This window comes from Sapajus apella, unplaced genomic scaffold, assembly GCF_009761245.1.
Source record: "Sapajus apella isolate SASKATOON/1434 unplaced genomic scaffold, GSC_monkey_1.0 scaffold49, whole genome shotgun sequence".
NCBI lineage: Eukaryota > Metazoa > Chordata > Mammalia > Primates > Cebidae > Sapajus > Sapajus apella.
Genome location: NW_022436989.1, coordinates 2123801 through 2147257, shown reverse-complemented (window position 1 = coordinate 2147257; position 23457 = coordinate 2123801). Strand labels below are relative to the sequence as shown.

The following is a 23457-nucleotide window of genomic DNA, read 5'->3' as shown; positions in this document are numbered from 1 at the left end:
TGTCAGAAATCACAGTAAAATGAACTTCATAACAATTTTAAAGGAGGAAAAATAACACAAAACCTGCCTAGTTTGGATGTGAACGTGTCTTCGTGTTGAGCACCTTGGCAAAAGTGTGATTACAGGCTCTGTGTTTGAGTTTGAGACTTACTTAGCATGGCTGCTGCCCAGTACCCCTCCACCTTGGACTCTGCTTTGATTCATGAGGTACAGATGGGGAAACTGAGGCACCTAGTTTGAGTCACTTGCTTGGTGCCCCGATTCACAACTAGAACCTGAGTCATCCCATTTCTAATTGAATGCAGCCTGCTTCTGCTAGGTACCTTGTATGGATTATCAAAGGCTTCTACAATCCAGATATACTGTGAATGACCTTATTATGAGGGAGTATGGATTAAATTCCGGGGAAAGAAATGTTGCCCAGGTTTCACCAAACAGTGTTTTAAAGAGCATTGTCAACAATATGGGCTACTCTCCAAATGTAGTTTGGAACTCTTGCCTTTTCCAAAATTGTGATGGGTTTTTTTTCCCGTAATTTTCTGTAGTCTTTCTAAATAATGGGATGAAGCAACCATTTTCAGGCTGTTTTGTAAATAATTCACTGTACCTTTAGATAGTCTTTATGACTCATCACTTAAGTGGTGTCTCAGTTCATTAGATATGGTACTTTATCTATCTGGTTGTATTTTGTGGCATAGCTGCAGTCCACCACCTCACTTCCTACTCATAGAATGGCACCTCAGATGGATTCTGTAAGTTTTCGGTCGCTTATAAGCTATTAAGTAGTCCCATTTCAATTCTTTAGAACTTACCCCTATTTAATCCTGAACTTCATTTTCACACTTAAATCTCATTGTACCAGATGTCTTCCCTGCCCTCCAGTAACCAGGGCTGGGAACATAGTCTGCTCGTCGTTGGAGTTAGCTGTACTGGTGCTTATGGCTGAACCCAGGTTGTTCTGTGGGGATGTGGTGGCTCCAGCAGGAGCAGCTACAGTGGAGTTTCCTCCCAGGAGGCTCCCCTAGATACTTGCAGCCTTTAGGTAACTGACCCTCAGCTGGAAGCAACACACCCCATTCCTCTGGGATGTGGGGTGGGAGAGGTCTCTCTACCCTGTGCTTTCATAGTACCTATGGGACTGTGGTCTCCAATCTTAGTCTCTGAATCCTGTGGACATGTTTCAAGGGACATCTTCTGAACCCTTGGGTACTGGAATTCGTGGAGGAGTGGCTTGGCCCCCTTTCCCCTTGGCTGTGGACCTCATTGCTCTAACCTTCCCCCATTTTAGTAGAGGGAGAGGCAGCCCAGCAAGCCCAGTGGCAGAGCAGCAACTGAAAGGAAATGAAATGTGCCTGTGTTTTCTTGCAGTCTCACAAAGTTTGAGTGATTCTTTGGGGTGGAGAGAGAGAAGGAATGCTATATTCTCCCAAAGGTGACCCATCTTCCTTCTCCCGACCCTCATCTGATATTTGAGTCAGCATGTCAGGGGAGGAACTATGAACTCTACTGAATAGCTACCTCTCAGCTGCCCGGAGTTGAGGTGTAGCCTCAGTACCAGATTCTCTGAAACCTGAAGCCAGTGTTTCAGTAATGCCTTTTGCTTGAAATGGTATGGGCCTCAATTGTCAGTTGGTAATTAGTATTAAAGCATCACTATGCTTTTGGAGTCCAGGGTGAAAAGGAAAAAAAGGCAAGAAAAATAAAGTGCCGGCCAGGCGCGTTGGCTCACGCCTATAATCCTAGCACTTTGGGAGGCCAAGGTGGGTGGATCACCTGAGATCAGGAGTTCAAGACCAGCCTGGCCATCATGGTGAAACCCCATCTTAAAAAAAAAAAAAAAGAAAAAAAAAGAAAAGAAAAATAAAGTGCCATTAAGTGAAAAAACAAATAGAATAAAATTATCATCTTATTTTCTCTTTTATTTTCCCCTTTGGCTCATTATTTATGTAAGTTAAACAAACATTAGTATCAAAAAGTTAAAACTTCTAAAATAGTTACGCATGCTAAGTGTACCAATAAAGTGAGGGTGAGCAAGCTGCTCTGTTATCTACCAGTCTGTGCACTTCTCATTCATTATTCACACAAAGGTTTTTAACTGTTTCATTTTAAAGTGGAAAAAAAATAAGTTGATTATATTTAAAGTAGAAATTGAAAGAGATGTCAAAATTTAAACCCATTTCTACTTGTTGCAAAAACTTATTCTTTTTATTGCTGCCCTTTGCTACCTCCCTTTAAGAAGTTGCAAGTAATTTGCAAACATATTTATTAGTGGTATTCTGGTCAAATTATAAATTTGAACAGAACCGAGGTTAGTCTTTAATCATAGTAACCCAGACCAGTATTACTTTTCTTACATTTAAAGTGATAAATGTGTTACTGAGATTCATCATGTAAAAATATTTACTTAATACATCATGTCTTAAATGTGCTGAAAATAATCTTTCTAACTTCATTTTAATGTAAAAGGCTAATAAAGTTCAGAATACGTTTTAAACCTTTGAAAATGACTTTTTGATTTTAATGAGGTCTAAGTGATTTATTCATATTCACATGCTTTTGAATAATCCCTGTCATGTGTAAGGACTATTTACCAAATATTTTAGGTGTTTCCTCTACTTAAAGACACTATTATGCAACAGATAGAATTTCCATTTGAGAGGGTTAGAATATTATTGTTACACATACTACATGTCTCTTCTTTTCCCTCCTATACAGAGTGTAGTTTTGAATTTTAAACGATTTATTTTTCTTCATCTTTAGAGAGTAAAACTTGTCTTCGCACAAAACCAAATAAAGAAAGCCAACATAAAGAAGAGCCCCTGGAGAGCTGTCCCTGCCGTGGTCAGATGGACGGGCAGGCCAATTCCCCAAGCCTTTCGGTAACTGCAGGAAAGGACCACATGGAGGAGCCGCTGTGCAGCACTGAAGCCACGTTAGCCCTCCACACCCAGTCCTCGGAGACGGCAGGGAGCCCGTCTGGGCCAGACGCGTCTGAGAATGCTTGTGAAGATGACAGTCCCTTGCAGCTGGCTCAAACAGAGGCCTGCCAGGATGTGGCCAAAATAGAGGGCACTGCTGAACACCCTAAGGTGTTTCCTTCCAGCGAGTTAGTGATAGAGCCATTGATTTTACCAGGCTGTGACCATATACCTCCTTCGTTGATTTCTGAGGGTAAATATACACAGGCTCAAAGAAAAGAACTCCATTTGCCACTTCGGGATGCTTCTGCTGCATTGCCCACAGACCAACTTGAGAACAATAAATTAAATGAGCTGCAGCAGGCTGGTCTCACGGACAGTGATGGAAAATCACCACAGGGTCAGGCTGACTCAGAGGGCTCTGAGAATGTGCACTGTGGAAATCATAAAATATCTGACTTAGGCACACCGCTTCCAGAGGTGTATATGGCCCCAGAGGAAAAGGGAGATAAAGATGACCATCTCAACAAGGAAACAGAAGACTATTTGAACAGCCTTTTAGAGGAATGTTTAAAAGATACCGAAGATTCGCTTTCATATGAAGATAACCAAGACGACGACTCTGATCTCCTGCAAGATCTCTCTCCTGAAGAAGCATCCTATAGTCTTCAGGAGAATCTGCCTTCCGATGAAAGCTGTCTTTCTCTTGATGATCTTGCCAAAAGGATAGAGATTGCAGAGGTAAATCAGAAACGAAGTGCAATTAAAAGTAAAATGGCATTTTAAAAACATATATATGTATTCAATATTGCTTTGTTTTTGTAAGTTTTCCTTTGTCTCCAACGTGAGGGAATATTTTTGTTAACATAAGCTTTTCATTATAAGTAGTTTTTATATTTGTATGCATTGAATAAAATGACCTCAAATCATGATAATGTTCATACTCCAAGATGTTCTATTGCATGCCTTCAGCTAGAGTGAGTGTTACTGGATATATTCATTTTTCAAGGTCCTGACTGTTACGTGGCAGTTCCAGAAATTAGAATCAAAACAAGAATAGTCACATTCTATTAAGGAAGTCTCATTTTTCTTCTCCTACATCTAGCAGATAAAATATAATATGTACTTACTGTTTCTTCCTCTTGTTAATATATTTTTAAAATCTTTTAAAACAGTGTAAAGAATGGAAGAAACATTTTAAAACATAAGAGGTTCTGGATTAATTTTCAACCTTATATTAAGTTGAAAAAAAAAGAGATCAAGGAAAAACGACAATTTTCCGTTGTTTGATAATACAAAAAAAGCTTGGAAAAAGAAAAGATAAAAGCCATACCCAAACTACAGCAGCCTCCCTAAGGTGGCCTGTGTGGTAGGGCAGAATTCAATTGCCTTAGTCCCAGCACGGTCTCGCCATTTAGTTGGAGCCTCGTGGACTTTTTTACCTCTGTGTGCCTGTTTTCTTCTCTGAAAATTAGGCTACTGGCTGCATTTCCTTTTCTTCACCATTTTCCCCCAAGTTCACTTTTAAGTCCCATTTGTACTCATTGTATTCTAAATCAGCATTATCATTAAAAAAATAAATAAGGGGAAATGAACAAGTAACAAAACCGAACTAGACAATGAAATATATGTTAAAATAGAAGACTGAAAAGCTTTCTAAGGTAATTATAAATGCTACATTACTAACTTTCTTCATTGCCATTTATAGTCAATTCTCTATGAACTATGACCTTTCTTCTTAATTTTTTTTCTTGCCAAAATTAGGTAGAATAGTAAAGCACTTGGCGTACTATTCATTCTCTTGTTTATTTTAACCAGACAGCTTGATTGCCATTTGCAGTTAATTCTCTACAGACTATTGTTTTTCTTCTTAGTTTTTGCTTAACAAAATTATTTAATATTGCTTAGTGGGCACGGAGTTTCCATTTGGGGCAATGGAAAATTTTGAAAATAGATAGTGGTGATGGTGCACATTTTTATTGTAATTAATGCTATTGAATTGTATACTTACAAAGAGTTAAAATGGCAGTTTCATGTTATATATATTTTTCCACAATGTTAAAAATAGTTTTTGAAAAAATTAGAGTTCGTGGTAAAGCACTTAATCCAGTATTCATTCTCTTGTATATTTTAACTAAATCTCTGGTACAGGAAGTTAACAAAACAAAGCTTATACTCATATTCAAATCTCAGGTGTAACACCAAAAATTATCTGACTGCCTTTTTTTCATGCCAGTAATCAAGTTGGCCTTAGAGGGAAAAGTCATGTGGTCTAATTTACCTTTTTAGGTATAATTTGTGAAGAAGGATCAGAGTGCTCCTGTTGTGTTGCCCACTTTATAAAACATTTTCCTCCATTTCAACACTGCACTAGTTACACGCTGATCATCATATGGTGCACCTTGTAGAACTATCTTTCCCCAGTAACTCATGAAAGTGATTTCAGGGGATAATATGAACTTTTGGAATTTCAGTTTTTGCCTCTGCCTGAAAGCTGTTTGGCTGGATCAATTTCTGTCCTCTGGTTTCCAGATGTCTCCTCCAGATCGATTCTTTGAGTTTCCGTAGCCTTTATCTTTAGCCTCCTCTCTACTCAGCTGTGTTGAAGATGCACAGAGGTCTTGTCATGGATGTAGCAAAGGCCTGTAGCATTTCTCCTGTGTATTTCAATCATCTATTGCCGTGTATTTACAAAGCCTACAATTAACATCCCTTTCCCAAATTATTTTTCCCCACATCACTAAATTTAAAACTGTATCACCTGAGTCATCCTATTTCTAAGGATAAAATAATAGTTTAAATTGGGGAAAAATATTTTAATGTGGCAGATTAATTATTAATGTTTTGTATTACAACTAATGGAATATTCCCTCCTCAGACTCAAAACGCAATGTCACTTCTACTGGATAACAACTAACAGTGGAAATTGTTTGTGTTTAAAGTTGTCTTTTCTATTAAGGTAATACATAATGGTCTCCTTTCCTAAGATTATATTGGTCTATTAAGTTAAGCTATTTTAAGAAACCCAAAAGATACATATATATGACTTTAAAACTGATTACTTTCCTATGACAGTGCTAAGCAGATTGTTAAACATTTGCTTTCTGAATACGTCCTTCCCTCTCCATTCTGAGAAGCATAGTTTAACAAAGTCTGCCTAACTCTGTCGGGAAAGGAGTTTTTAAAGTTTCAATGCTAAAAATCACTAATGCTTAATATTTTCTGATACCTTAAGAATGAGGTTTTAGACTAAGTGAAATATCCAGGCAATATTGGGTATCCTTATGAGTGCAAACTTAGGATTTTTATTTTTAAAATGTCTTTTAATTTTAGATTTGAACGTGAAACATTTTAATCGAAATCTTTTTTTTTGAGATGGAGTCTCACTCTGTCATCCAGGCTAGAGTGAAGTGATACGATCTCAGCTCACTGCAACCTCCAACTCCTGGGTTCAAGCAATTCTCATGCCTCAGCCTCCCAAGGAGCTGGGACTGTAGGCATGCACCACTATGCCCTGGTAATTTTTGTGTATTTTTAGTAGAGACAGGGATTCACCATGTTGCCCAGGCTGGTCTTCAACCCCTGGCCTCAATTGATCCACCTGCCTCAGTCTCCCAAAGTGTGAGAATTACAGGCGTGAGCCACTGTGCCTGGCCTTCAAACACTTTTTGTTCTTGTGCTTTCAGTAAAATGTTATTAATAGTCTTCCCTGTGTTTGGTGCTGAGGATGAGAAATCAGATGATGTTCTTGGCCTTTTGGGGCTCTCCGCTGTCACACTTGGATAATTTCACTGGAATAGTTTCTGAAATATTTTTTATGCTTCCTTCCTTTTATGATTAGAGGATATCGACAATGATCTCTTAATAACCAAGTAATTATGAACAGCATTTTTCGTGCACTTGGGAACCCCGAGGCACCTGTGTCTGCCCCTCCCCCGCCCCCATTGCTATGCTGTTGCAGGTGGTCCTTTTCTGTTCTCTTTCCCAGGTCTCCCTATCCTTTCTCCCCCTCAGGTTCTCTTACTTCCCTCTTTCTGCCCCTGTGTTTGTGTTAGGGCATGCTAGTTTGTTCTTTCTTTGCCAGCTTTCCCCTTGTCTCTTGCCTGTCTGCTTTTAGTTTCTTGCACTTCTGCATTGCCCACCCTTGGCTCCAGTGGAACTTGGTGTTAATCATCACTGCCAGCCCAGTGCAAGCACTTGTTTTGTTTTACTTTGAACAATTGGATTCCTCACATCAAATGAAATAATTTACATAAAATGTCATAGAGAACTAAAAATGTCTACACTATTTATGTAGAGACATGTATAAAGGGAACTTGTCTAGGTTTGGAAAGCTTTTTCAAACCCAGTAATTTGCTATCTAAAGTGATAGATTAATATCTGAAGTATTGCTCTTCTTTCTTATGTAAAAAGTAGCATGATACATTATCATCAGGAGTATAGTCTATACTGTATGCTGTTTTTAAAAAGCATCAAAAATTTTATCCTCCTTTCATAGATTTTTAAGGAAAAAAAGTATTACATATACAGTGTCAGACAACACAATGGAAAGATTTATTTGTTTACTCCCTCATTCAGTAATTTTTATTGAGTGACTTCTCTGTGAGTGCCGCATTACAGATGCAGTGACTAAAGATACAGGTGAGGATTTGTGTGCAGATGAAGCCTGCAATCTAACAGTTTCCTGGCACCAAATGTGTTGTCTTTCTGCTGAATTTGAGTATCCTGTAGTTTTTGGCAAAGGATGAAGTTTTATTGTAATACCCATAATAAACTGACACGATTATTTTAACGTCAGAACCCAAACCCCCTTTGCCCAGGAACCTGATAATGCAAATAAGTCATATATTTGCTTGATTCTGGAACCTGGAAGAGTTGCATTATCTTATCTTTAAACTCGTCAGCTGTTCCTCCTGTAGCCTAGGACTCAGAGGGAGCTCCTAGCATCAAAACTTGAAAGAAATGTGCCATACAAACTCATAGCGGCAGGATGACCCACCAGCTGCACTCGGCTTCTAGCAGACTGTTAACACGTGCAGAGATGAGGGAGCTGTTTCCTGAGCAAGTGAGGTTCAGATTGAATATTGGAGACATTTTACAAAAGTGAATCTATTTTTGAATATTGAAAATAATCGTATAATTCAGAAGTCCCCTTGTGAGCAGATTTTAGCAACATGATATGCTGTGTAAAAATAAACCATTCATTTTTCTTCATTAACATATACATTTATCATCTGCAGAGATTTCATGTTTAAAAAACTATATTAAGTGTTTCAGATTCAAGTGATTGTTGTTTTTAGAAGTAATTTCATCATTTCTAAAATCTGAGGACGGAGCGCTTTGTTAGTGCTTGGGCTTTAGAAAGCGCGTGATCTGGGAGAGAGCAACTCAGCTTCCTTGCCCTCTGTCTGGATTAGCAACCTTTACTTCAGTGCTTTCAAATCTACTGTGTCACATGAAACAAAATACAGGGGAGCACGTAAGGTCACACTGTCTAGTGGGGAGAAAAATGACAACCCAAATTGCTCCTGGGTTTGCCTTTAGAGAAGCTGTCTAATCGAAGCTGTGAGTGTTCACCCCTGTCGCCTGTTAAGTGAGGTAGCTACTTCTTGGCTAGACCCCTGGGATCAGGGAAGTCCCTCTACCACTAGCTGCTGTAGGATTTTCTTGCCAAGTTCAGATGGGAGGCCAGCACTAAGCAGCAGTAGTTTATGAAATCACATTGGTAGCTGCTCTTTGGATCTAGAACAAAAGAGGGTCTTAGAAACAGCAATCATGGTTGTTCTGCCCAGAATGACTTTTTTTGAGAGGAGCAGGGGAAGCCCAGCCTCCTTACAATAGAAGAAATGCAGTCTTCCAATAATGTAAGAGGGTTTAGGAGCATTGGTTGGCCCAGAATTTATGTAGGTCTCTAAAGAGCCCCAAAGGAAAACCCAGGAATTACCTGTTTTCCAAATGGTCTCATCCTTGCCTTTTGTTTTTACTATGACCTCTAAATTTTCCAATTAATTAGTGCTTCTCTTGATTGCCATGTCTCTTGCACAAAGCTCCTTTTCTTTTCCGTTTTAACCACGCTTGTAATTTCTATTTTGACTGCCTGTTCTTGGACTTCTGCATTAGTTACTTAAGTTTCCCCGTCCCTTGTTTCATCTCCCCTCCAAATGGGTCTTAGGTTAGCACGATAGAAACTTAGGGTCTCAAACTCGTACCCAAGGAGCCAGTCAGGTATTAGAAGTAAATGAAATGAGATAGCTGTAGAGTGAAAGGAAGAAGGTTTCCATGCCTTGTCCAGAAGTCTTCAGCTTTTTAAAACTCTGCACCTGAGGGTTCTTGATCTAACACACAGACTGTGAAGTGAAACTCCTTCTAGAAAACGTTTTTCACATAATCATTCCTTTCCTGTGGCTCTCTTTAGCTGCAAGATAAAGGCTGTGCTACCTGACTTGCCATTCAAGACTCTTGTAATCCAGTCCACTCTGCCTTCCCAGAGGCCTTCTGTCCTTTGGTGTCAGACTGGCCCCCTTGCCACCTCCCATATACACCTTGCACATTGTCACCTTTGCTCTTTTCCCTCTGTGTATTTCAGCTTCTCCCTGAAGTGAGCAACCTTCTTTCCATGTATCTATTTCTTCCCAGCCCTCAACATCTAGGTCATGACTTTTTAGCATGGAGAGTACCAAGCAGTGCCTAGCTCATGGCCAGTAGTCAGTAAGTACTAGCTGATGCCATTAGTCCCTCATCACTGGAGTCCATAAGTTCATTTCTTTCAAACAATTCCTCCGAGCTTCAAATGAGCTACACGCTGGAACACCCCCCCCAAAATCCTGTCTAGCTGTAATCTCTTTCTGTTATTATAAGACATACACATACTGTCTTCTACAACAAACCGCAAACTCCTTAAAGATAGGGATTCTGTTAAATACACCTTTATATTCTCTGCAAAGCTAATACAGGCTGTTGTAAATAACAGCCACTATCCCCAATAAGGCTTTTGTTTTTTTTTAATTCACTGGTAAAAGTAAATATTCTTTAAGAACAGATTTGGCTTTATTTTCAATGAAAAAGCTACATTACTCAAACAAGTGTATCCTAGGTGCTATGTGTATGTAAATTGCTCGTCTGTATATTTATTTATTCTCTGGTATTTTTTTTTAATTGTACCTGTACCTGTCAAGGAATCTCTGGCATATTTATTGAACGCCTACTATGTTATAAAAACTAGGAAGGGTGGATCACAAGGTTAGGAGTTCAAGACCAGCCTAGCCAACATAGTGAAACCCCATTTCTACTTAAAGTACAAAAATTAGCCGGATGTCGTGGCAGGTGCCTGTAATCCTAGCTACTCGGGAGGCTGAGGCAGGAGAATCACTTGAACCTGGGAGGTGGAGGTTGCAGTGAGCCAAGATTGCACCACTGCACTCTAGCCTGGGTGACAGAGTAAGACTCTGTCTCAAAAAGAAAAGAAATTAAGGAACTAAAAGAGAGTCGTGAAATTTAAATATGATATATTATGTAAGTGTCTTTACATAAAATGTACACATTTACTAAATTATTCTTATTATGGAACCCAGCGCTAAGAGAGTAGGCAGGGAGTATCTCCTGTTTCTTTATTTGGGAATAGTGGTGGTAAATTTGACATGTGCCACTACATGAGATTGCTGGCACTTCAGGTATTTATGATATACTATAATAATATGATTTATAAATGTTAATTCTCAAATCAGTTGGAAGCCAACTGTGCATTCTTGTTCAGAATTCACCATCCTAGAGATGCTAAATTGAGTAAAACCTTTATCATTAAAAGAATACTGTTTGGTATCTATTTTTCCTTTAATTTGGTGAGGAGGCACTTCCAACAGCAGTGTGTCTCTGGATGTTTTCCTTGTCACATTAGGATTTGCTATTCCAGAAGAGTTACAGGATAATTTTGTTTTCACAACTAGTTTATTCTGAAAATGCTATTTTAGATGTTCACTGATATTTGAGGGGAAGTGTGGGAAGAACTATTTATTTGCAAATACAGAAGACTAGGCCAGATGGAGTTTTTTGAATTCTGCATTTATTCATAGAGCACCAGCAGTAACAATTACATTAATTATAGCTCAGACATTCTTTTTAGTCTCAATAGAAGTGCTTGGTATATTTGTTTGGGTAAGAATTTGGCAGTTGAAGTGGGAAACTAAATTTAGTTTTAAAGCTTTATTTTTTGAGATTTAAAAATTCTTCACCTTTTAACACTGACATTATAGTTTTAAAAATATATGGAAATACTTTTAAGAATAGTTCAGGAGCCAAGGTGGGACCTCACAGCCGCTGCTCCAGGACCAGCTCTAGGTTCGAGTGGCACATTCTGGGCCTTTCCACATGACTTCAGGAGCTTCTCTTCACCTGTCAACATATTTGTTCAGATTTGCAGTGTCTTTTGATTTATGGCTTGTATCCGTTTCTTGAATCTGCAGATGCAGAGTTCTTTTTTTTTTTTTTTTTCAGATGGAGTTTTGCTCTTGTTGCCCAGGCTGGAGTGCAGTGGTGCTAGCTGGGATCACAGGCATGTGCCACCATGCTAATTTTTTGTATTTTTAGTAGAAATGGAGTTTCTCCATGTTGGTCAGGCTGGTCTCAAACTCCCAACTTCAGGTGATCCCGCCTCCTCGGCCTCCCAAATTGCTGGGATTACAGGCATGAGCCACCACGCCCGGCCAGATGGAAAATTCTTACAAAGATATACAATTAACAGTAACACAACTCTGGGGCTCATCTTTAAAACTATTCTTAATAGGATTGCTTTTCTGGGTAGTTATAACGGTACCTTGCAAACCCCCGTAGTGGGTGAATTCACCATTGGTAAGTGGATGACAATATTTTATGGAGGAAATGGACAATGAAGGAATCAATAAACCTCTTCCTCCCCCTTTTTAAATTTTTGAAAAAATTTTAGAAGAGCCAGATTCAAGCTTCTCTCCTTTTTTATAACATGTACTAAAAATTAAAAGAATATCAGTGATACATCTATAGTAGTAATGTATTCATTAAAATTAATTTTTGTTTTCCATCTTTTGCTCTTTGGAAACTTGTTAATACTGCTTTCCCTCTCAGTTTCAGCAAGGAGCTTGGAAAATATTTTCTTTGTTGTTTGAAGGAGTTCTTTAACGATGATGTTGCTTTCTTTACCCATTTGTGCTTAACCGTTTCAAGGCTACTAAAGTCCTTTTGTTTTCTCAGAACAAGGACTTCTGAAATACATATTTTCTATAAAAAGAAAAGACTATATTGTTGGCTTATTGATTTTTTTTTTTTTTTTTATAATGGTTTCTATAGACCCGCATTCAGGGAAGCATAATTGAAGACCATCTTGAGTTATTTGGCCCTAAAAGTCCTAAGATATAAAAAGAACTAATAGACTCTGTAATATTTATGCATAGCACATTATCAAAGATTGCTGACTGGAACTGCAAATCATGTTTAGTGTTTTATGCTATTGATTAGATAAATGACATTGCAGGCAGTCATCAGCTTAGAGTTACCTGATACCAGCAAGTCACTGACATCCTCAGCATTAAGCCCACAATGCCTGCCTGTGTCATCACCTACAGCTTGTAGCAATCAGGCAACTGGCAAGTTAACTTCTGTGCCTGGCCCTCCTGTTCAGGGGCCTTTGGCTTCCCAGCCTGGCTCTTCGACCTGATCCTCTCCTTTCTCCCTGTGCCTTGGAGTCTTTGAGCACTTAAATGGTGAGGGTTTTGGATTTGTTTGTGAATAGGGGTGGAACATAGGCAGGAGAGAGGCAGCCCAAGTGAAAGCTAGAAGGCATCATATAAAGGGCAGAAGAGATATGAGACAGCAGCCTTTTTCTATAAAAGGCCAAGTTATTAACGTGTTAGGCTTTATGATCTCTTACAACCACGCAGTGCCAGTGTGACCCCAAAGCAGCCACGTACAATATGTAAATGAATGGGCTTGGCTGTGTTCCCATTACATTTTATTCACAAAATTAGGCAGCACAGGCGTTTGACCTGCGGGTTATAGTTTGCTAACCTCTGCACACTAGAAAGTAATCTGTCCCTAGTAAACTGGCTCTGAGAGAAATTCTAGAAAGCCCTTAAAATATTTTGAGCATTAGAGCATTATTTAGTAAATGCACAGTTTCTCGGAGAAACTGAGGACAACACTTTGATGTTAAAAGCTTGGTATCCAGATATATTTTAAGTTTCATATGTTCATTTGTTTAAAATTGCTGATGAATGAAAAAGCAGTGGTGGATTATAAGCATCCATTGTAAAGCAAAATCCAGTCCTAATGACTAAGCAAAGAGGGGACTGTCAGTGATCATTTTACCAATAACAGGGAAGTTAAGCTACAAAGCAAGGTGTTCTGATTTCCAGTCGGCTGAACGCTTCACACTGCCTGTCCCCGGAATCAGTTCAGGGGTTGAAGAAAGAAATCAGGGTTTTTAGACTTTTGTGTTTCTCAGTCATCTGCACAGAAGTGCAAGGTTTATTCTGTTTGATTTTGATGATGGTTATTTTTTTTCTGTAGGAATTGGATACTCTATAAAAATTCAAATATCTGTTGAATTAGCCTTTTTATAGCTGCATGTAAAATATCATTGAGATGTCCCGCTTTAATAGAACAAATGATTCTTATCATTTCTGACAGGTTGCTCCTGCTGAAGGATTGGTGTCAATATTAAAGAAGAGGACTGATTCTGTAGGAGACCACCCTGCCCAAATGCAGCAGAGACCATCTAAGCGAAGAGTGAGGTTCCAAGAAATAGACGATAACCTGGATCAAGGTAAACTGCTTGGCACTGTTTAATGAAAGGATGAGTCAGTGTACAGTGTGATGTTACTAACAGGATTTGTAAAAGAACATGTCAGCCAGGCACAGTGGCTCATGCCTGTAATCCCAGCACTGTAGGAGGCTGAGGCAGTCAGATCACTCGAGGTCAGGAGTTTGAGACCAGCCTGGCCAACTTGGTGAAACTCTGTCTCGACTAAAAATACAAAAATTAGCGAGTGTGGTGGTTCACGCCTCTGGTCCCAGCTACTCAGGAGACTGAAGCAGAACAATCACTTGAACCCAGGAGGCGAAGGTTACGGTGAGCCCAGATCGTGCCACGGCACTTCAGCCTGGGCAACAGAGTGAGACTCCATCTCAAAAAAGAAATATAAATAAATAAAAGAATATGGCAACTTAGTTGCTTTACCTTCTAAGGGAGAAACTTAACAAAATCAAACTACCATCTAAATCATTTCTGAATCTTTACATGCTTAAGTAAGTGATCAAGTTGCAGAATTCAACCTGTGGCCCCCCTATTCCATAGATAGTCAATGTTGAGAGTTTATTTCAGTTTCCTTCTTTAGCACTTTTTGTGTGAGTCTGCTGTTTTTGTCTTTTTTTTTTTTTTTTTTAAGACAGTCTTGCTCTGTCGCCCAGGCTGGAGCGCAGTGGCGCGATCTTGGCTCACTGCAATCTCTGCCTCCCAGGTTCAAGCAATTCTAGTGCCTCAGGCTCCTGAGTAGCTGGGATTACAGGTGAGCACCACCATGCCCGGCTAGTTTTTTGTATTTTTGGTAGAAACGGAGTTTCGCCATGTTTGGCCAGGCTGGTCTCAAACTCCTGGCCTCGAGTGATCTGCCTACCACGGCCTCCCGAAGTGGGATTACAGGTATGAGCCACCATGCCCGGCTTGTCTTCTTTTCAGTGGACAATTTATACTCCTCCTTTATTGTGGAAAATATTTATGAATATTGTCTTTGTTGATTTCCTCTTCATTCTATAGAAAAGAGTGTCTCTCAATAGCAACAGTTTAACATCATTTTTATTGTTTGACTTTTTCCTCCTGGGCCTGTTATACTTAAGGCTCTAATTTGGTCTAGCGTGAGGTGGTGAAGTTTTGTAGCAAACAATGCTGCCTTTTGTGGTTGCAGATATGTTTACCTAAGGTGTAGGTAAATAAGAGTAAAGGGAAAGGTAACCCAGAACCTGTCAGTAGGCTTCTCATATTCATAAAACAACTGCATCGCTAAAACAACAGGGTAAGTATTTAGGTATGCTTTCTAGGTGTGAGTAAGTGGTAACAGTAGAGATTTCGCATTTTTACACTTAAAAAGCTCATTAGCGGGCCGTATAAATAATGTTCTAACCCCTGGTTTTACTTCTGCACCTTGCTTGTGACTCTCAGTCTTCTCGAGATAAGGGGCTCACTTCTGTTTGCACTTATCTGACCAAATCATTGCTCAAAGGGAGGAACCCTGGATTTGGAACTCACAGTCTCTAGTTCACTTTGTAGCCACCTCATCTTAAACCAAGTCACTTAACTTGTAGGACGCTCAGTTCCATCATCTTTCAAATAAGGAGAAAAGTATCTGCCCGTCTGTCCCTGTTGGAAGGCATGTCAGATAATGTATATAAATTCATTTTGAGAATTACAAAACCAAATGTAAATGTTGATTGTGTTGGTTTGTTCCTAAGCTCTGTGGCTTACACGATGTTTTCAAAAACCTCACCTTCTGCCAAAATATTCCTAAAAGATTTCTTCCTCCTCTAAACCATTGCTATCCACTGGAAATATAATATGAGGCACATACATGATTTTCAATTTTGCAGTAGCCATGTTAAAGGAAACAGGTGAAGTGAATTTTATTTTATTTTATTCTTTATTTTATTTGAGATGGAGTCTCACTCTGTCACCCAGGCTGGAGTGCAGTGGTGCAATCTTGGCTTGCCACAACCTCTGCCTCCTGGGTTCAAAAAATTCTTGTGTCTCAGCCTCCTGAGTAGCTGGGATTACAGGCATTCACCACCACATCTGGCTAATTTTTGTATTTTTAGTAGAGACGGGGTTTCACCATGTTGGCCAGGCTGGTCTTGAACTCCTGACCTCAAGTGATCCACCCGCCTCAGCCTCCCAAAGTGCTGGGATAACAGGCGTGAGCCACCTCACTTGGTCAGAATTTTAAGAATATGTTTTATTTAACCCAGGACATCAAAAATATCATTTCAAAATGTGATCCATATGAAAATATTACTAACAAGATATTTTACATCCTTTTTTTCACACTGAGTCTTCAAAATCTGTGTGTGTCACCATCAGTTTGGACCAGCTGCATGTTAAGTGCCCAGCAGCCACCTGCGGCTCACATTGGACATTGCCTTGAGACAGTTCTAGTAATGTAGATGAAACAAACAGAATCAATGTTTTAAAATATTTACGCTATTTTTAAATGTTTAGATTTGAATACATGATAATGAAGAAAAATACTTTAGCTTGTTAACATAGATAAGGTGGGGGAAGGAATCACGTTAAGAAAAGCAGGTAAGGCTGGATGCGCTGGCTCACACCTGTAATCCCAGCACTTTGGGAAGCCTCCTCCCAAGTTTTCCTCCTGGATCACTTGAGGCCAGGAGAACGAGAAGGACACCAGCCTGGCCAACATGGCGAGACCCCTTCTCAACAAAAAATACAAAAATTAGCAGGGCATGGTGGTGTGTGTGCCTGTAGTCCCAGCTACTTGGGAGGCTGAGGTAGGATGATTGCTTGAACCCGGGAGCTTGAGGCTGCAGTGAGTATGGTTTGGTGACAGAGCACAACCCTATCTCAAATAGACTATTTTAGACCAGGTGCAGTGGCTCATGCCTGTAATCCCAGCACTTTGGGAGGCCAAGGCAGCGGGATCACCTGAGGTCAGGAGTTCAAGACCAGCCTGGCCAACGTGGTGAAACCCAACTCTACAACAAAACAAAAATTAGCTGGGCATGTTGGTGGATGCCTGTAATCCCAGCTACTCAGGAGGCTAAGGTGAGAGAATTGCTTGAACCCAGGAGGCAGAGGTTGCAGTGAGCCAGATCGTACCATTGCACTCCAGCCTGGGCAACAAGAGCAAGACTCTGTCTCAAAAAAAAAAACTATTTTAAAATGTAAATTTCAGAGTAAACAATCATACATGTTTGATCTAGAAGGTCACACACCAAATTTAACAGTGTTTATTACCTCTGGGATGGGAAGGGAATGTGATTGGGCAGGAGAAAAACAGATAGTCCCTTAGACTCTAAGATGCTTTTGGGTTTGCATTTTTACAGGGAGAATATATTCATGTATTACTTTACAATGTTCTAAATAAAGTATTTGATTTGTGTTAAGTTCTATAAAATTTGTTTCTTATAAAAATATATGCTAATTATGAAAAAGTCAGACAGTTTGATAAAGCAAAAAAATCATGAATCTTAGATATTCTTCAATGAAAGAACATTAAATTTACTTCATTCTATTAAATACTTACATCATATTCCATTATATAAATGTGCAATGATTGTTTGACTGTTCCATTGTAACTGGAACAACTAAGTTATTCCCAGTCTTTTGTTATAACAAAATCTGCTGCAGTGAACAAGCTTATGTATATATTTGTTGTGCAGATCTGTAGCCTGATTCTTAAAGGTGGATTTGCTGGGATATGTTGAAACTGTATGTCCCAGTTGGCCTGAGGCAGTCCTGGTTTACACCTGTTATCCCAGAATTGCATTCAATTAACATTGTCTTTCACTCAAAATTGTCCAGTCTGAGAATAAATTAATTTTAAATTTGAATAGATACTGCCAGATTACCTTCCAAGAAGGCATCCCTGCACCTTCATCATGCTACAGATCAGAAGACTTTTTGGTCTTTTTTAATTAAAAAAAAATTAATTATGAATAGTTGTTAAGATTTTTTCAACCAAAGAATAATTGTTTTCTTCAATGTAGAAAGATGCAAAAGAAGTCCCACCCAAAGACATTTTATTGTTTAATATTAAGTTGACTTTAAGATAGTCCCATAATGTGAACTCCAGAAGTATTAGAATAGCAAGGCTGTGGGCTGGGCGGGGTGGCTCACGCCTGTAATCCCAGCACTTTGGGAGGCCGAGGCGGGTGGATCACGAGGTCAAGAGATCGAGACCATCCTGGTCAACACGGTGAAACCCTGTCTTTACTAAAAATACAAAAAATTAGCTGGGCATGGTGGCGTGTGCCTGTAATCCCAGCTACTCAGGAGGCTGAGGCAGGAGAATTGCCTGAATCCAGGAGACGGAGGTTGCGGTGAGCCGAGATCATGCCATTGCACTCCAGCCTGGGTAACAAGAGCGAAACTCCGTCCCAAAAAAACAAAAAAAAACAAAAAAACAAACAAACAAAAAAACAAAAAAAAAGAATAGCAAGGCTGTAATGTGTACTGTAAAATAATGCTATTAGGATGGGCATGGTGGCTCACACCTGTAATCCTAGCACTTTGAGAGGCCGAGACATGAAGATTACTTGGGACCAGGAGTTCAAGACCACCCTCTGCAGCATAGTGAGACACGCCCCCCATCTCTACCAAAAGATAAAAAATAAATAGCCAGGTGTGATGGTACAGGCCTGTAGTCCTAGCTGCTTCAGGAGGCTGAGGCAGGAGGACTACTTGAGCCCAGGAGGTCGAGGCTGCAGTGAGCCAAGGTTTTGCCACTGTACTTCAGCCTGGGTGACAAAGTCAGACCCTGCCTCTAAAAAAAAAAAATGTAATTAATTAATTAATGCATGCTATGAGCACATCAGCTGTTTTTCTTCTTTTCGTGGAGTGATTCTATTCATTGTGTAAATGAGCTTCAGCTAGTTTTAATTGTAGCAGTTACAGGCTCTACAAGCATGAATCTTTTTGGCAATTAATAGGTAGGTCTTTGTAGAGTCATTAGGAGCATGAGTTTTCTGTCAATACTTCCGATCCCTAAAGGACCAACATTAGAAATGTCTAGTTATCTTAATTGGTGAAAAGACAGCAGATGCTGAGATTTCCATTTTGGTGACAGCGTAACCTCACTCTGTTCTGTGTTTGCAGATGAAGTTGGAGGTGGCTCCTGTATTTTGCTGATATTGCTGTGCATAGCAACGGTTTTCATTAGTGTTGGAGGAACTGCATTATACTGCTCTTTTGGTGACATGGATTCGTCACCTGTTTGTACAGACTTTGCAGACAACATGGACTTCTATTACACTAAGTTACTGCAGGGAATGGCAGAACTGAAACACTGGATCTACCTCTCCTAGCAGCATTCCAGAGACAGACATGCTTGCAGTGAGAATGAAAGATGTGAAACTTTCTCAACAGTTTTTATTTCAGGAGTTCTGTAACATTCCCCCTTCCCCTCTGTTAGAAACCAAGGACATCAGAAATAGCAACTTTAAGTGGCAATCCAGAGGAACTCTGTTAGAATCATCCACATAGTGAGGCCAATATCGAGCTAAGCATTGTGGATGGAAGAAATGATCTTGGGAGAGCATACCCATCTCCTCCTCACTGCCTCCTAATGTAATGAGGTACCCTGAGCAGAATTAAACAGGGTAGTCTGGGAACCACACTATTTTTAGCTGCCTTGTCAAGCTAATGGTTAAAGAACACTTTTGGTTTACACTTGTTGGTTCATAGAAATTGCTTTCCGCCATCACGCAATCAGATTGTGTGTAATCAAAAGGAGTTACCTTATAGTTTCAGCGTCATTTTTAGTTAACCTTGGGAGCTGTGTAATTTAGGCTTTGCGCATTACTTCAGTTGTGTTCTCCACTTACGAAATGATTGTGTCTGTGTTCACGTGTGTGCGTGTGTGCGCAAGGGGTTCAGGCAGTTATCATAAGCAAATACCCAACATAGAATAGCAAAGATTATCTTTATTCTTTTAACTTGATGATGATGTGCAGGCACAAATCTTTGAAGAAGGCTCAACTGTGGAATAGATGAATTATAGAAATCTTGACCCTGAAATGAGAAACTGTGACAGATCTGTGTCAGTTAACTTGATTAACTACCCAGAAATTAATCACAGGCCTAGAGATGAAATCAAAAGCTCCCCCTGAGTCTCAGGCAACAGTTTTGTCAAGGATTCAAAGCTTCCTGAAATGATAAATGCTGGACTTAATTCAGCAAACGCTTATACCTATTATGTTCTGAGATCCTACGAAGCAGAATGGAAACATAAGATATAGTTCCTGCTGTAGATGTTTTAATCCTGATCTTCTGTGAAATAAACCAATACTTTGCTGAGTGAAATCACCATGTAGAATTCAGTATTCACAGATCATGCATTCAGATGCTTGAATGTGCATTCTTACTGTGGGCTTGATCTAGCTCCTGTTGTAGGGTCCGTACACAAAAATTCAGTCATACCTTCCGTAGACAAATGTCTGATTTTTGTTTAAATCTGTCTGTTAGGCGGCCTTCCTTACCTAAGGTATAGTGGTCTGACATTTAGGAAGCCTTGCTTTGACTTTATTAAGCAGCATTAAAAAAAAAAAAACCAAACATGAATTATAGTTTTTTAGCAAGTGGTCATTGTTTCCTGTTTTTCTGTTAGGATCATTTGAAAGAAAAAGGGAGAACTCACTTTCTAGTTGTCACTGGCCGGCACAGTACCTCCCTTTGTGTTTCTGCGTATTTATTTAGATTATGTGAATTTTAAAGGGCTTTTTACGTAAGTTGAAAATGTGTTACTGCGCATGCATTTGGTTATCCCAATGCTAGATATTTAATTACTGTGTACTTAGTGTTTTGATTTTCTATAATTTCAGCTCAGCGTGTTTTCACACTTGCTTATTTTAAATTGATGCTTCATTTTCACTTATACTGTTTGACCTGTCGCTATCACGTCACCATAAACAGTAATATTTTCAAGGGTTATAGATCAAAGATATTTATTTAGAAATGTACAAGATACTGAAATTTAGATTCCTTATACTTAAGGCTGATTTTATTAGAAGATTATTTTAATGTTCTATTATAAATTTTAAGAATTTGTATTCAAATTGTATGTAAAATATGTAAAATGTTGACGGTACTATATTAAGTGTTCTATAAAAGCTGTTCACAAGTTCTACTGTGATGGACATTCTCATCATAGACAAACCTCTTCTGTTTTAACCTCAATTTCTAGTTACAGATATTTGGTGATACTTATTTTTGCCAATTTTATGTCAAAATAAGTTGAAACTTCCCTCCCGTTCACCTCTTGGGTCACTATCCTGTATAACTTCTGGTGTGATATTTGCCCAAGGGCAGCCAGAGCCACTTCTGAAACCCAAGATCTCCTGGGGACCTTCACACCACTGAGATGAAAGCGTTGAGATCGTGCCTCGCTAATCAGGGACCCAGTTGTGTCTCAGAGAAACCATAGGTGTCCTCACCACTTCCTAGGGAGGGGGAGGTGAGCTCGGGAGCAGAGTGATGTTTTGACTTAAAATAGGCATGAAATTGCAACTAGAAAAATTAGGGCAATTAAAAAAAAATGTAATAGTCACTGATTGCATGAACTGGAGTAACTCTACCTGGTGGTGAAAGGATTGTTGTTTCACACAAAACTTTCATCCAGTTTTACTAAAATGTAACTTCTTCTGTCATTTGAAAGTACTGACAAGTATTTGTAACTAATCTTCCTTAAGAACTGTATTTGAGGGTATCAAATCAAGCTTGTAACTTAAAATCTATACCAACAAAGTGTCTCAGAGAGTTTATTTGAACCCCTAGATGCTTTAAAGTGAAAGTGTAATTTGAGAAGCTGGTCTGGCCCTACAAGTAGACAGTCATCTATTTGGGGAGACCAGTAGGTCCTTAAGTAAAGACTCTTCTGCTTTAAAATACCTCCCCCGTCTGCCTGACACAGTAGCTGAAAATCATCCTACAAATTCATTCTTTTAGATTTCAAAATAAAAATGTTCTGGAAGATTTGAAGGGGGCCTTATTTTTGTGTTTGTTTTTTGTTTTTTTGGTTTTTTTGAGATGGAGTCTTGTGCTGTCGCCCAGGTTGGAGTGCAGTGGCATGGTCTCTGCTCACTGCAACTTCCGCCTTGCAGGTTCAAGCGATTCTCGTGCCTCAGCCTCCCAAGTAGCCAGGATTACAGATGTGTGCCACCATGCCTGGCTCATTTTTGTACTTTTAGTAGAAATGGGGTTTCACCATGTTGATCAGGCTAGACTCAACTCCCAACCTCAGGTGATCCGCCTGCCTTGGCCTCCCAAAGTGCTGGGATGACACGCATGAGCCACTGCGCCCGGCCCAAGGGCCTTATTTTGAAGGACATATGTGAATTGGGTTTGCTGGAGTGGCAGGAGGATATGGGGTAGGAGTGGTAGGGATGGAGAAAGGTGGGAAAGGATGAAGAAACCCTTTATTAACCTGTTTTGCTAAAGGTGGGCTTTGGCATTTACTCCCGATCCAAAGAGAGGCTGAGTTATCATTCTGCTCACATGATCTGCATGACTCTGTCCATTTCTTTGGGCTCACTGTTGCATATGATTTTGTGCAGGGTGTGTCGTGTTTTTACATTTTTTTCATTTGATGCTGAGGTTAGTAAACACACGTCCCTCAAGTCCAGATCTTACAACCCCCAAATCCAGTCTAGTGTGTACTCTGTCACGTTGCCTACGTCTTCAGAAAGAGGAAGAGTGATTCTAGCGTTTATGGTACAAATTCTAGTGCCATCTGCTGTTTTAACAACTCCAAAAAGAAACATTGATTGAGCCTCATGTCCTAACCCTACATACACTACAATGAGTTAAAAATGTCCTTAAGGAATTCTGTCACTATTTTAATCTCCCTGGCTTTAGGCTACTGAGAGAAAAGGTATGGTAACCTATAGGCATCTCTTCTCCCTGGTCAAAGAGTTCCTCCTAAACTCACCTTTTTGTCTGTTACCCTGAGATCAATGCAGAACCACGAGCAACAGTGTTGATCACTGTCTTTACCTTGGCAAACATTTGAATGCCTGCAGTGTGCCCAGCACTGAGCTGGGTGCAGGGACTCCAGAAACAAGAAATGGTACCAGCTTCAGGAATTAGCATCTGCTGAGGGAAACGTATTTGTGCAGAGGGGATAAGAATGAAGAACCTGGGAGCATGCCACTCACGGGGGTGGAAACGAGCTTTCCTGGTGTGTGTCAAGCACTGTTAGAAATCAAAGTGAAATTCTATCTAGGGCACCTGCATAGCAACTCAATAGGAATCTTCTCACAGCCAACATCTAGTAATTATTATCTGGTAATTATTGCTTTTCACTTCTAGTTAGCACATGTGACCTGAATGGCTGGCAGGTTTTCCGGCAGTGGAAAGCTTCTCTGCAAGAGCCTTCCTCAAAATTGAAAAGCTGAATTTCCCTGAATTCCTTCTCACAAGGAAAACACCGGTCCCAAAAGGCATCACTAGTAAATTCTGTCAGTCATTTAAGTAAGAAATAATCCCAATCCTACAGAATATTCTTTCAGAAAGAGAGAATATTTACAGTCACTTTATGAGACTGGTATTATCCTAATACCAAAATCCGATGCAGACAGTAAGAAAAAGCCTAACCACCCGTATCATGCATGAACTTAAACACAAAAGTCCTTACCAAAATAGTACATCAAGCCTAAAAGTATATAAAAAGGAAAATGCACTGTCATGACCGAGGGACATCTAGCCCAGGGGTACAATGTTGGTTTAACATTAAAAAATCACTCTATGTAATTTATTCACCATCTTAACAAACTAAAAGAAAAACCA

The 23457-nt window shown here is 39.6% G+C and overlaps 1 protein-coding gene across 4 annotated transcripts in view; it reads left to right on the top strand.

The window, feature by feature from the left end:
* CNST (consortin, connexin sorting protein) overlaps positions 1-21417 on the top strand; it is a 91919-nt gene extending 70502 nt beyond the window's left edge. For all 4 annotated transcript variants that reach the window (XM_032242189.1, XM_032242191.1, XM_032242188.1 and 1 more), the window contains 3 exons: positions 2761-3659; positions 13575-13710; positions 18772-21417. In XM_032242189.1, the coding sequence (XP_032098080.1) occupies positions 2761-3659; positions 13575-13710; positions 18772-18980 (1244 nt within the window). In that variant the 3' untranslated portion in view covers positions 18981-21417. The remainder of the gene's footprint in view (positions 1-2760; positions 3660-13574; positions 13711-18771) is intronic.
* The last annotated feature ends 2040 nt before the right edge of the window (positions 21418-23457 follow it).